The sequence below is a fragment of the Alligator mississippiensis genome, chromosome 12 (genome assembly GCF_030867095.1).
Source record: "Alligator mississippiensis isolate rAllMis1 chromosome 12, rAllMis1, whole genome shotgun sequence".
Taxonomy (NCBI): Eukaryota; Metazoa; Chordata; order Crocodylia; family Alligatoridae; genus Alligator; species Alligator mississippiensis.
The window spans coordinates 54,561,821-54,576,950 of record NC_081835.1 but is presented as its reverse complement, the minus strand read 5'-3'; the positions used below and the strand labels follow the sequence as shown (position 1 = coordinate 54,576,950).

General features: G+C 47.7%; 1 protein-coding gene across 6 annotated transcripts in view; it reads left to right on the top strand.

Annotated features, from left to right (window-relative positions):
• Window positions 1-15,130, top strand: part of ASTN2 (astrotactin 2) — a 598,926-nt gene that overhangs the window by 353,639 nt on the left and 230,157 nt on the right. For all 6 annotated transcript variants that reach the window (XM_059715568.1, XM_059715571.1, XM_059715569.1 and 3 more), the window contains 2 exons: window positions 2,145-2,311; window positions 6,720-6,908. In XM_059715568.1, the coding sequence (XP_059571551.1) occupies window positions 2,145-2,311; window positions 6,720-6,908 (356 nt within the window). The remainder of the gene's footprint in view (window positions 1-2,144; window positions 2,312-6,719; window positions 6,909-15,130) is intronic.

Below are 15,130 nucleotides of genomic sequence, written 5' to 3'. Positions count from 1 at the left end.
TCCCCCTTTGCATCCACTCTCACTGTGTGTACCAAAAAAAGCTCAGTGCGTCATCTTCCTCCTTCTCTGCTTCCTTGTGCCTACAGAGGCCTGCAATTGCCAACGCTTCCAGTCCTTGCTCCTTCCCCACCACTGGACTTGTCCTCACCCTCCCTGCCTTGTGGACAGAGAAGGTGTCAGACTCCAGTGCCATTCCCCTGCCTTTGCTGCCACATATAGGGAGGTCTGTCTCTCTGTGCACTTTTTTTGCACCACCCCTTCTCCAGGGACAGAAGAGAGGAAGCCAAGCGTCCATCTCCCTCTCAACAGCTCAGCTGCAGGGAAGGCCACAGGGGAGGGTGGAGACTTGTTTGGAAGTTCATGGCTTCTACCATCTGCTACCTCTTCATTTGCCCTGCAGGCAGGCTGCACCTCCTCACCTGCATAGGAATTTATAAGTAACAACTCAAGTGAATGACATTTTATTTGGAGAAGCTAGCAACGGGGGGTGGGGGAAAGCTAGGGCAGAGGGCAGGAGCATCTCATTAAATAGCTGATCAGCTCCAGGACTATTCTGGTATTTCTCTCTGCAGTCAGAGTTCACCTGTTGAACAGCTAAGAGCCTGATGACCAGCCATCAGTCAAGCCTGGCAGCTTGTATCTGGAGAGGAGCCCGGATGGCAAGCAAAAGCGGGAACAGGGATCTCCTGAACTTTTATTAATATGTACGACATTTTGCTCCCATGGAAAATTGATTTTCTTTTTTAAGCACAAAGTATAGCAGTTTTATAACCTTTCTTCTGCTTGACAGAGGCCATTTATAACCTGCCTTCATTGCTACCTGTACAAGCTGGGGTCTAACTCATCTTCAAGAATGCCTTAATGTATTTTTAATTGTGAGCTGTTCCTAAGCAAGATATTTTTTTCCCAAGGACTGACCTCCCTTTTTTGTTTGGAGGGCGCGCGCGCGCGTGTGTGTGTGTGTGTGTGTTGGGAAGGTGAGGGGGGGCATGTGTGGCTGAAAGGAAATAATTAAGTAACAAAGGTGGAATGGGAAAGCACTTTCATCTGAGTGACAGCTAATTGATGGCATTTGGTGCTCACTTGTTTTGATCTTTGGGGACAGGAAAAGCCAGGTGGGGAATTGAAATTAAAATGGAGAAGTCCCTGGCTTGTTGCAAATCAGCGTAGCAATGTTGACTTTGCTGGAATGACTCCAATTCTCATCAGCCGAGGATCTGTCCTTCTACAGTCCTCCATCTTCTCTGACAACCTGGAAGGGGCTGTTCTGCAGTGGCGGGAACCTCTGCACAGCTTTGCTTGCTACAAAGAGGCATTGAAATGCTTCCTGGAAATGACTTTAAAAAGCAGGGCTGAGGACCCAAATCATTAATAGGAGTAATGTAATAAGCTGTGATAAGCACACATGTGTGAGCTTAAATGAATGGTTAATACAAGGCCTAAATTCCCCCTGATTTCAGTAGAGCCATGATCCAACTCACTCAAAGCCCCTTAATTGGGATTCCCTTGGTACACCATGTTCCCCTCTTTTTTAGTATCAAAATTGTCATTCCTGAGTGCTAGGAGGCCTTCTGGGGAGATGCCCCCAATGCAGAATGGCAATGTGAGATGGGGGAACTCAGCATCTCAGGGGAACAGGCTATAAATGAAATGTGTGTGAAGATTTTTCCAGTTGTGCTGGTCAGATCACATGGTGGGTCCCTGTCGTTAGCTCTCTCGTGCACCTGGGGCCCAGGGAGGTGAAATGATTTGCATGAGGTAACTCAGCAGCAGGACCAGGAGCAGAACACAGGTGTCCAAGTGCAGTGCTTGTTTCCGTCCATGAAGCTCTGCTGACTCCTCAGGTATATAGAAGGGTTTGAACCCATGGAGACTTGAATTCAAGGTTGCATACGGACTCCTTTTACATTGATGGCAGGAAGAATGCGCCATTGATGTAAGGAGATTTGACTCTAGTAGATCTGGGTCTGCTTACCCCAGTCAGGAACTAGGTCCCTAGGGTGAAGAGTTACATGGGAGCATGGAGCCATGTCCTTCACACTGCTTGGTTCCATGTGTCTTGCAGAGAAAATGCTAGGCCCTGGTCCTGGGACCTCTGAGGGTAAAACACACCAACTACCTTACCGTGTCCTCTCTCACTGCAGTGTCCAGAGGAGCTGCGGCCCATGAAGGATGGCACCGGCTGCTATGACTACTCCAAAGGGATTGACTGCTCCGATGGCTTCAATGGTGGCTGCGAGCAGCTGTGTCTCCAGCAGACCCTTCCTCTGCCACATGATCCCTCATCCAGCACAATCTTCATGTTCTGTGGGTGAGTTTCTTAGAACGGTTACAGCAAAAGCTTTTTCTCTGGGATTTTCCACGTATCAACTCGACTGGATAGTTGCTTTCCTCTCCATATCTTTCCCTTTCTCTGGATTTCTGTTGGTCAGAGTTGCATCTGTATAGCTGTCTCTCTCCATTTACGTGATTTGACTGGAGGGAGTAGCAAGAAATATATTGGATCACAGCAATGCACATATGATGGAATTAGCCTACATATAACTTTAATAGTGTCCCAAGAACATGTGCAGCCCAGAGCTTGCCTCTTTTTGTACAAGTTATTGTCCATGTTGTATGCCTCTGGGAGAGGGGGCATTTTTCACAGGGGTGCAGGTATGGTCAGGTATACTTACAATTTTTTAGGGCAAATGTATGCATATTCTGGCCTGCAGCAAACCATACTCACATAGATGTACACATGAGAACAGTGAATGCATATGGACAAAATACTCCCTTCTGGTTTTTCTCCTCTGTGGGGAGGATGTATATCAATCAATCTTTGCTCTATAAATCCCAAACCATTTTCTTACTGAGAGTTTTGCAGGCTTTGTTTGTTTGGGGCTTTTTGTATGTTTTTTGCTTTTTTATTATGTTTTTTGATAATGCATTTCTTAAAATAGAGTTTCATCCCAGATTTTGGCCAGGATCCTGTAATCCTGTGCAATTCAGCATTTTCTCTAAGGAGAATCTCCCAGACTATAGAAGGGAGCTCTGTGATTATCTGGCTTTATAGTGCACAGCTGCAAAATACAGCCATCCATTACCTGAGCCATCCTGAGAACTGCCATGGTTCAGAGGCTGTGCAAACTGTAGCACCCCATCAGTGCACATCTGTATTTACATGTGCTCAAGATGACATCCTTTAACCCACTTCAGTCCTTGTAGCTACTGGGCTTCAGAGTAAAAGGTGATAAAGAGCCAGAGGGGAGGGAGAAAGAATCTGCACTGTGAATGAAACATCTGAGCCTTATCATACCTTGGAGAGTAGCAAAAATGTGTGGGACAAGAAGGATTTGAAAAGAATGCACTGAATTATTTTCATTTGGTTCATCCAGCCAGCTAGATGCACTTATCTCCACTGGATCTGAGTGTCCACACAGAACAGTTCCTTATAGGCATGCCATGGCATGCAAAAAAGAAAGGGCATACAACAGACTCCTGTACAGGGGAGGCAACATTTATAGTCCCAACCCAAAAGAAGTCTGAGGCCATCTTGGGACACATAAAGTAGACACAGTTACAGTAAGCAACCAGATCAGCGAAGCAGGGAACATGAGGTATCTTAGTGCCCATCCTGAAGCAAGGCAAAGGCAGCAGTCAGTGGTTCCCAGGCAAATGGGAAAACAAAGCACCCACTGGGTCATGCATAGGCATGGAGCATGGCAGCACGTAGCAAACAGCTAACTCTGTTGGTGAAGAGGGGTGTGCATTCAGGAAGTGGAAAGCCATTGCCCTAAACAGAAGCTGCTGGGTTCGTTGATGGGCTCCTGTTGTGCCAGGCCTTAGCAGACATTGCTGTCTCTCCGTCAGTGAGAGATGCGTTCTGCTCAGTAAATGACGTGAAGCAGCTGCAGCCCTATACATCCGTAACAGTTGCTCCAAAGGGCTTTTTTTTTTTTTTTTTTTAATGGAGGGAACCTTGTCTGGAAGCAGAGAGGGGTGGTTACAATGGTTTGCAACAACAGTGCTTGTGAGATCCAGCCAGAATCTGGTAGGTCCCATCTGGCTCAGAGAGTTGGAAAACAACCCCCGCCCCATTCCTGTCTCTTTGGAGCCTGCTGCTGTCAGGCTGGATGCTGCATTTCACAGGAATCCTTCATGCATCACTGCCCTAAAGTCACTTCAGCTGCAGAGGGACTGGACTTCAGGCACCTGTGGTGTACATGCCTCACCCACTTGTCATTCCTTTCCTCTGGTCCCACTCACGCAGCACAAATCCCTTTTCCATCAGTGCCCAGAGAAGCAAAGAGCATCTGCCACATGCATCCTTTGTATGCACATTCAAAGAGCCTATTGAACGGCAATGCACACCCAGCCAAGTATTCACTATTTTTTTCTGCCAGGGGTTCCCAAATACAAATCACCCACCAGCTCCAGCAAGCAGAAAGGGCAGTATAGGCACTATAGAGCAGGCTCTCTGGAACATCCTGGATGCTCTTTGCTTCTTGTCTGGTGGCTGCTACTGCTCAGAAGGGCACTTTGACTTTCAAGGACACATGAGTCATAGATTGTGCAGCAGAGAAGCAAATTCCTAAAAGTAACTCAGAGGAACATCTGTCAGCTCCTGACACATCCAGGTGCACGGACAGCAGAGACCTTGCAGAGCCCCAGTCATTCACAGCTCCCCAGAGGGACTGTCTTTGTCAGCTAGTTTCTCCTCATTCCACCCCTTTTTCTTTTTTCCTTTCCTAGTTGGGCTGATTGGGTTATTAAAAGCTAGAGCACACAGCCTCATCAGCTCCAGCACAGGCTTTTCAGGATGCCAGGTGGGTTCAGCAGAAGATTTGGTCAGCAAAGTTCTTCCTTCCAACAAAATGTATTTGTGTGTGCAGGGAAAGGCACGGGGAAGTGGCTTAGCTAGGCCAGGCAGGCTCCACAGTGACAGGGCAAGGTGTTGGCCTAGAGATTGTATAATCCTTCCAGCACCCAGCTGAAAATCAGTCTCATTTTTCTGGGGGAGCACATAGAGAAACAGTCCCTAGTCACAGGAGCTTGTTGTAATATCAATCAAGTTAGAAAAATGAGTAGGAGGAAGGCAGAGCTATTATCTCCATGTCATCTGGGAGCTGAGGCACTGGGGCCATGAGTGGCTGACACGAGGTCACAGGGAGTCTGTGGCTGACCTTGGTTCCAGTTCACTTCCTCAACCACAAAATCAGCTTGTAGAAGTACAGAAATGTGGTGAGCAGGGTTGTAGTCCCAGCTCAGCCACAGTGGGTCTGTGTGCTTTCCAGTTTTCAAGGAATGCATGTCAGAGATTGTTCATCAGAGAAGAAAAATCCTAAATTTAACTCATCCCTCAGTTCCTTAGTTTCTCTCCCCGTTAATGGATGAAAGGCTATGCTGATTAACCCCTGGGTGGGGTTGCTGTCTCTTGGATGGGGGGCTTTTTCCTCTCAGGGTAGTGAAAGGTAAAGCATAGTGGAAGAATGGAAGTGTCACAACTAAAAATGCAAAAAAATCAGGAAGGGCAGCAGAGTAGGGTGGACATGGAGGAGAGGGCTAGCAGAATGCCATGGGAGAGGCCCGTGTAGGAGGAGAAAGGGCCAAATGGTAGAATCAGAAGACCCTCGTCAACCTGGAGCGGCAGCTAGGGAGGCTACCTGGAAGGGAAATTGGATTCAAGGGAAAAAGTTGTTAAACTCGAGCAAGTATAGACCACCAGGTGAGCACTCTGTTCCTCACAGTGTGGGTGGTCTTGCTGAATTGCATTTGGACAAGTTCCTTCTCCTCTCTTTGGCTCCATTTCCCCAAGTGTAAAGCAGGGACAGTGATACTCTTCTGTGACGCATTTTGGGCATAACGTTAAAAAAAAACCAAAAACTGGGGCGGGCAGTGGGAAGAGAAGAAGAAAAAAACCCCAAAACACTTGGTTCATATGTTTCAGGCCTAGAAGGGCTAAATTGAAAAAAGGGGCGGCATCTCAGAGCTTACTGTTACAGTTCACTGGAGGGGCACCAGTGCACATGTCTGTACCCGTGTGTGTCTTTTGGTAGGATGTATGCGGGACTGAGATGCTGTTAAATAGACATTGTTCCTCAGGCCCTGTTTGCCCTTAAGCCCAACGCGATTCATGTTGATTTTTTGGCATGTACTCTGGCGATGGGTAGGTAGGAATATTAAGCTGAAGTCTCTTCTTCCCACAGCTGATTGAGTTTTGTACAACACGCTGTGTTGTGGCCTTAGCACTAGTTGTCCATGGACCCTTGTAGAGTCTACAGTGTAGACTGCAGGGGAGACGTGCACTGTGGGCTCCAGCTGCTGCCCTGGATGCCAGCAGGGCTTGCAGCTGTCTGTGGTACTGAAAAGCATCATCCCTGATGCTACGAGACTAACAAGCTGCAACTGTTAGGCTACTGGATCTGTCCCCAGCCTAAAGTCAAGATGATCAAGGCTAACACTATATACTCATATTTCATAAGGTTTCCATGTGGGGTGTACCTGCTTGATACATTTTTAAGTGTTATTACTCCCTTATGTAGCTTGTTCCATTCCAGCTTCCCAGATCCCCATCCCTTCCTCCTAATCAGCCGGCTTGTTTCACTTCAGTTAGGCTTAATATGTTGGCTTCCTCCCTTGAGAAGACACTGTCTATGCTACACTCTGTTTGGGGGTTTTGTGTTTCCTGGTGCTTGCTATACGTGTGTTTGTCTAACATAATTTTCTTTGCTTCTCAGTTGCGTGGAGGAGTACAAGCTGGCCCCAGATGGCAAATCCTGCATCATGTTGTCCGACATCTGTGAGGGCCCCAAATGCCTGAAGTCGGATGCTAAATTTAATGACACCCTCTTTGGTGAGATGCTTCATGGATATAACAACAGGAGCCAGCATGTCAACCAAGGCCAGGTGTTCCAGATGACTTTCAGGTACTTCCCCAACCTTTCTCTGGTCATGTCATGTCACTGCATTTGTCAGATATACCTTGAATACACTGCAACACCAAGGGATCAAATGCAAGGAGAGGAGGGGCTCTACGTTGAATGCGCCCATAGGGAAGTGTGGTAACTCACTGGCGTGTGAGGTGGAACAAGACCTGTGAAGTTCTCCTTCTCTCTGCACAGTATCACATGCTGTGACATGGTCGTCAGCTGTTGATTTTCAAGGGGCTATGCTGAGATTATGTCAACTAAGTGTAATCAGTCGGTATCCCACAAAATCATGTCAAGGCTGAATGCAGGCCTGCTCACTACAGGTGAACCTTGATTTTTTTTTTTTTTTTTTTTTTTTTACGTGTTATCTCTTGTATCTTGGTTTTTCTACCAAGATGCTGAGGCCATGTTCCTCCCATTGACTTCAGTGGGAAGTATGTGTGAAAACTTGGACTCAGGGCTTTTTTCCAGTTGAGTATAAGATCTCCCAAGCAGTGTATTGTACTGAATTCTGGCTTTTCACCGTGCTGTTGGAGGCTCTATAACTACTGCTACTTATCTGCATGGATGAAGGCAGTAGAAAGTTGAGGGCTCAAATACTTTCAGTGGTGTGCAGCTAGGAGTCTGCAGATCAGCAGCCTTTCCCAGGAGTGAGAACTGACAACACACAAAAGCAATTTTCCTAACACACTCACCTTTAATTTCCCTTCGTACCATGTGGCAGTGACAACTGCTGGCATAGCCTTCAGAACAGAGGGAGGGTTGTAAATCCAAAATCTCTGCTATAAGCTTTTGTTTCCTGATGGCTGAGAGAGGCCAGGAATTTCATGAAACCCACCAGCTTAAGGAGCCCCTTGTGTGCCTGCCACAATCTCGCTCAAGCTCTCCATGCGTCATAACCAGCCCCAGCCTGCACTGTCAGTCTCCAGACTACAGGCTTCCTCTTGCTGGAGCTTTAATTTCCTTTCCAGCTCCTCTAATAGAGTGGCCTTTCCTTGCATTGCACTGGAGCTGAGGGATTTGTCGAAGGCAGCCTTCTCCTCACATAGACAGTGCTCTGATTGAAGGGCCTGTTTATTGCTGCCTGAAAGCAAACACGTCTCGTGAGCAGGGCATAGGGACTCTGAGACAGACGTGTTCTCTCCTTCAGCACCGCGGCACCAGGGATGGATTCTGACAGCAGAGATGCTTTTAGAAAGTGGAACATGCACAAGTGATTAGGGACTGTACTGCCTCCCCATCTCGGCATGGCTCTCATGCTGTTTAGAGCTGTTTGGTTTATATGAAACCTAAAAAGCCCCAGGCCTCCTTTATCTGACCATGCCAGGTGTGCTTCACTCTGGGGTGGGATTAAAAGCCAGGCAAGAAGCTGTCCTCTGAGCTAAGTATCAGTCAGAAAAAAGATTTTGTAACTCTGCTGTACACTGGGAGACACTTCCCTTCACTCCTGGCTTCAAAGGCCAGCTGGCTGTATCCCAAAGTGATTTAAGAGACCACCCAGCCATGGGACTTTTTGGGTGCATCTCTGGTGCCTTCAAGGATGTCACAGAATATGCCCTACCTGCCCACTCCAAGTGGCATGAGCCAAACCAAGAAATGCAGCAGTGAACCATGCTGGGGGCCACCTCTGCCTCTGGTGTACTTCAGTAGCTTCCCCACTTTCTTTCTAGGTTTGGTGTGTGTGAGTTTGGAGCAGGAAGGCAGAGCATTCTCAGAACATTGTCCTCCAAGACCTCAGAGACATGATGTAGGCCTACTGTGCACTTGGAGAGTCTCCAGGTCCCCAATCAGTGTCAGCAACAGGCAGCCCCAAATCAATCTTTCCCTCAGGCAGGCTTATTGTACCTCTTTTCCATCACTACCTGATGACCTTCCTAATTAGAAGGTCATATCTAGAAAGGGAAGGTGCAGAGAACTATGCTGGGCATCCCAAGTGCTTTGGGAAGTCCACAGAGGACTTTACCCAAGTATGCTCTACAGAAATATTTCTCACTTCTGTGGAAATGTTCCACCACCTCTTCTGCACACCTGATAGCCTGAAACACAGGATCCAGGTGAAGTAGCTGTGAGCTTCTGTCATTCATTTGTTTCTTCCACTTGTGCATTTGCACCTCTCTCAAACCCTACCAGCTGTCACAGTCCAAAAAGCCATTTACTGGGGACAGTCAGTCAGTTCCTGTGGCAGAGATTAATCTGGAAATAACCAAGTAGAGGAGATCGGGGTAGTGGGAGGGAAGTCCTTCTGTACACATTCTCCATCTGATGTGAACACTGTAGAGGCCTTGTGCAAATCCTTTTTGTCTTCATTTTGGGCACGTACAGTATCCATGCCCACTTCCAAGCCCACTTCACCAGCACAGCTCTCACCTCAGCCTAGCTGGGGCATAACGGCAGGGATGAATAGTACATATCCAAGCCTGGAAAATTTGGCGAGGTGACTTGCAGGCAGAGATCTAAGAACAGAGGGCCAAACCCTTAGCTGGCATAAATCAGCCTGGCTTCATTGAAACTAATAGAGCTATGTCAGTTGATACTGGCTGAAGAGTTGGCCCTGGGCCCACTCACTGCATAGGATGGGAACAAAATGGCTCTGAGATGAAAGCATGCAACAAAACTACACCAAAGAGTCTCCGTGGGGTAGTCACATTGGCACGTGGGCTCTGAATAGAACAGGAGGTCTTTGCAATATCCACTGAGAACAGAAAAGAGAAGTAGTTACAAGAAGGCACGACTGTGTGGGCAAAGGCAGCAGGGCATTCCTGTACTGTACTATCCTGTGTACCTCTATAATATTATGCAATATATATGACTCCTATACTACGCAGTGTTCCCAGTGCAGAGGAAGACAATGCCTTTTGCTTTAAAAGTTGTTCCCTGTGGCTTTCAGGTTGGTGCTAGCTTTGTTTCCTGTTTAAGATTAGTATGTTTGTTCCAGGAATATTAGCTAAAAATGAGACACCCCACATGTGTGCACACACATTCAGTGCTCTCTCTTTCAGTCACTCTGTCTGGTGTAAACAGAGGGTTATGGTGTAGAAACACCATTACATCATCTCCTAACAAGAAAAGAGAAGGAGGTTAATGGAGAAGAAATTATTAACTAAAAGATGTAATTTGCCTCTGATTTTCATAGATATTCAAGAACCTCTCTGAGCATTAAGACACCAGCTGTTAGAGAAGCCCTTAATTTGGTGCATTTGAAACATAGCAGGAAGCTGCCTAATTCCAGGGATTAAAAGCCTGTTTCTGCAAAGTAGGAGCAAGAACCTGCTATCAGAACAAGGGGCTGAGTATTTTAGAGGGATTTATAACCGCTGGGATCCTTTAGCTGTGCAGATGTGACAGTCCTTTAAATACGGCCTGCTTCCCATGTTGCTGCATCTTCAGTGTCCTTAATAAATAGGATATTCTTAATCAACCAAGTACATCAGTGTGGTTTAGGGGGAAGGCTTTGTGCTGTCAGAAGCCCTCTGTATTGGCCTAGAGTTTTCCCATCAGTCACGGTTCCATTATACAACGATAAAAGCTACGTAGCTGCTCAGACCACCCTTTCATGGTAAAATTGTTCTTCTGCCACCCAATACTCTACTTTAGTGACTGAAGGTTATGCAGGATATGTTCTTCCACACACTACTTAGCATGACAGAAGGGACATAAGAGGAGACTCTTTGCATGATCGTGCAAACTCAAAGGACTGGGATGTGCTTTGACCACCTTCAGAACACAGGTTATGTAAATGGTGTGTGTAGCAGGGCACTGGGATGCTCCTGCTCCTTTGAGAGGGAGCAGCCTGAGAGGCTGCTTCCAGGTGGCAGAGGGGAGCTAATAAGGGACTCGCCTGACTGGAAGAGGGCTCAGGCTAGAGCTATATAAGCTCAAAGCTGGCACTGGTCAGAGAATCTCTTTCCAGCAATGCTGATGAAGTGAGGAGCTCCTAGCTGCAGAGTAACAGGGCTTCTGAAGGGACCTGAATTTAATTAAACTACTCTGCAGGCCTAGGGAACAGAGGCAAGGTCCCTGGGCAGAGAAAGGCTAGATTACAAGCAAGTGGCCTTTGTTTTATGTAAATCCCTAGAGGGTTTGAGGTGCCTACTAAGGGGTCTGAGTGCCCAGAGGAGGTTTTGCGTATGGGACCATAGGGTCCAAGAGCCCGGAGGAGGGGTTGTGTGCAAGCCGGGACAAGAGGGTTTGAAAGCCTGGAGGAGGGGCTGTGTGCATGACCAGAGGGGGCTGAGTATATAGGCTAGGGTATAGCACCAGGCTGGAAGATATGCCCGCTGGGAGATGCAAAGTTTTCCCTCTTAAAGAGGCAGAGGGCTGCTTCTGTTGTTGTTTGTGTTTCTGTTATAGCTCCAGGGCTTATGGCTTATGTTACTATTTAAACTGATGGTTTGGGTTGGGACTGTAAGGGGAAGTTACAGAGGTCCCATTAGTACCCATGGGGCATGCAATAGCTTTGAGACTTGCCAGGGGCAGGCCCAAGGCCTGAGCTGTTGTTGATCCCATAGAGAAGTGGATTGTGAGGGCATAGTGAGATAGGGCCCAGGGGCCTGGTGCTCAAGAGGAACACAGTCACATGGGCGCCAAGGGCCCGTGCCCAAGGGGGGCACAGCAAGCTAAGGGCCAGGGGGCCTAGCACTCGAGGAGCCAGCCATACAGGGGCCAGGGGCTGGTAGACAGGGGCTAGGGGCCCAGTGACCCCTCATTATAGTAACATCGGCAAGGCTTGGGGTGTAGTGTAGGGTAGGAAAAGGAGCCATGCAGTTTGCCCTTAAGGCTACAGGTGCTCTACAGGGGCCTTGTCAAGCTGAGAGGGATCTGTCAAGCCTGAGGCTGGATTGAGACACAGTGGGAAATTATTAGGATCAAGACTCACTCTAAGGCTTGTTGGCAGCCTCCCTTAACTAACCTTGAATATTAAGAACAAGGCATGGCAGGAGAGCAATCTCAGGAGACTGACGTTAGAGTCTGAGCCAGGCAGGAGTTGCAGGGCCACTAGAGGGTGTCACAGCTACTCCTGTGGCCACGAGACCTTTCACAGTGTGATGGCATTACAAACTAGCCCTTGTTTTCAGCAGCAAAGTGGGTGAGTTGGGAAGATTTTGCCTAAGGTCTTAGCCCTAAGTCCTTAGTGTCATATGCTATGGTGTCTCATGCATACATTTTCCTTCCCAGGTTCACATAAAACTCAAATTTCTTCCCATTTTCATATAACAGCTATGTATGCCAGAGTGCAGGCTGAAAATCTCCAACTGTCCCAGTGGGGGAAATGGCAAACCAAAGGTACATTATTCTTCCGAAAAAAATGTTATAGCGCCTTCTCTGTACTGTCCATTGTGCAAAGCCTCTACTCTGAGGCAACATCCTTAAATACCACCTTCCAGTGCATACCCATGGGACGAAGGCAGTACCTAACAGCCCTTTGCATGTTTATGTAGCCCTGTGAGTGTGAATGATGTTTAGGTGAGGTCCCTGCCTCAGTGAATTTACAGCCAGATCTGTTTGATATTTGGGAAGTTGGAAAATTGGGGATGGGGAAGCTGGATGAATATACTCAGGATTTTCATGAAAACTGGATATTTTCCTTTTAAAACAAATGCTTCATAGGGTTTGTTGTACCCTGAGCATGCATGAATACGGGGGGGAAATGCTTCTTCATTGGAGTGAGGAAGGAGATATTGTCCTAAATAAACACCTCTAATGACAAATTTAGTTGGCAGAGGCTTGAGCTAGGGCATCCTTGAGAGGGGCTGAGCTGATATGAAGTTTCTCCATCCTCCTGCTGCTTTTCACATCTGGAGCGATACCTGCCAAGTTCTTGATTATGAGCTATGGGGCTGTTTTTCTAGGAAGCAGCCTTAGCATGAGTGTTTCAAAGAGCTGCGGGCAGTGCCCTGATATGACATTTTTACAACAAATTCCCTTTCTTTCCCTGGGCTGAAAGCTTGGGCGGCAGATGAAGGCTCCTTAATCACATTCCAACAATCCGCTTTTCTCCCCTTATTGAAGCTTTCCTTTGGGACCACAAGAAACAAAATCAAAACTACATTTAAAAAAAAAAAAGTTACATTTGCAGAATATTAATAAACAAGCATCATCTGATCTCCTGCGTATGTGTTATACATAAAATATTCCATTCACGCCTCTCTGTTTAGCTGGGAGGCTCAGTGATGGATCCAGCTTGCTAAAGAGAGATTAAGAATGACTTCCTCCTCTTTGCATCATGATGGGGCTCAGCCCAAGCTTCATTCAGCCCCCATACCACAAGGGATTTTTTTCCAAATGGGTTGTTTGCCGGTTCCTTACTGTTTTGTGCCATCTCTTTCTCCCAAGGGAAAAGGGATTTTTTTTAAGAGCTGTTTGTAGTTTCAAATTGTTGCTTTTATGCTATTAGTATGTAAAAAGAAAAAAAAAAAAAACCCAACCCCCCCAGAAACCCAAAAAACAAACAAAAAATACCCCAAATTACTACCCATGCAAGGTTTCCTGGCTGCCTTCTTGATAGGAAGCAAAGAGGATGTCAGGCTGACTTGTAGTTGTCTCATGTCAAAGCAGTCCTGAAAGGACTTGCAGACTGAAAGGACTGGTCTCAGATTGTTTGGCTCTAAGAATGATTTTTTTTCCTTCCCCTTCCTTTTGTTCTCATTCCTTTCCTCCCTGATTCCAGGTTGGTCTGCCATCTAATCTGAAAATCCCTAGTCTAGACACACTCAGTACCAAACTCCTCCCCTCCTTACTGCCAGGGGCATAACAACTCTATTTGGTGGAGACCAGCGTGCCAGAAGTCTGCCAGCAGCAGGGTGCCTCTGGGTCAGATTCTTTCTTGAGCTCTTTGGAAAAAGATGCCCTACACGCACCCCACAGCTTGCTTGCTTTCCTGTATCCAGTGTCAGTAAACGTAGGGCTTTCTAGCTAATGGGGACAGGAAGCCCAGTCAGTGCAGTCTTGGAGAGGAAATGCCATATGTTGGGGGAAGGAAGAAAATATTTTTTTCCCAACTATTGTCTGAGAAGAGAAAATCTAGTTGAAGCATCTCAAGGTTACAGAATATATAGTTGATAGGCGTGTGCGATGCGGCTACTATTCGCTTCCGATTCGGATTTGGCTGATTTGGGGGACAGTGATTTGATTCGGTGATTCTGCATGAGCCCCCCAGCCCCCCCCCCCCCCAACCTCCCCACCATGGCTTCCCCACCCACCCCAGCTCCAGCTGTTTAAGAAAAAAAATCCCCCAAACCCTGGACTCACCCCAGCAGGGGGGTGATCCCTGCTATCCCCTGCCACGTGGGGAGCTCTTCCACGAGCTCGCCAAAACCCTGAAGCTGCTGCAGGAGCTGGTGAGTCTCAAGGTTTTTTTTTTTTAGTTGTTTTTTTTTTTTTTTCTTAAAGGAACAGAGCTGGGGCAGGTGGGGCAGCCATGGAGGGGGCTGGGACAGCGGGGGGGGGGCTCGTATAGAGCCCCCCATGCAGTGTGGGGCAGCGGGGATTGCCCCCTACCTGTCAGCACCCGGTGAGTGGGGGCTTTTTTTTAAAGAGCTGGGAGCTGGGGTGGGCAGGACAGCCATAGTTTCATATTTGGTAGGGTCGGAATGGACCTGAGCAGATCATCAAGTCCAACCCCCTTCCATGGCAGGAAAGGATGCTGGGGTCAAATGACCCCAGCTAGGTGTTCATCCAGCCTCCTTTTAGGGTACCCTGAACCTCCAGGGTAGGAGCCAGCACCACTTCCCTTGGAAGTTGGTTTCAGATCCTAGCCACCCTGACTGTGAAGTAGTGCCTCCTGATGTCTAGTCTGAATCTACACTCCATCAACTTATGGTTGTTGTTCCTTGTTACTCTGGGTAGTGCTCAGGGGAACAGGGACTCTCCCATTGCCTGCTGGTCCCCCTTAGCAAGTTTATAGGCAGCCACCAGATCCCCTCTCAGCCTTCTCTTGTGGAGGCTGAACAGGTTCAGGTCCCGTTGCCTCTCCTCATAAGGCCTGCCCTGCTGTGCCCTGACCATGTGAGTGGCCCTCCTCTGGACCCTCTTGATGCTGGCCACATCCCTCCTGAAGTGCAGCGCCCAGAACTAAATGCAGTACTCCAACTGTGGCCTGACCAATGTTGCATCGAGGGGGAGGATCACCTCCTTGGACCTGCTTGTGATGCATCTATGGATGTATGACAAGGTATGGTTAGCCTTCCTGACCACGTCCCCACATTGGCGGCCCATGTTCA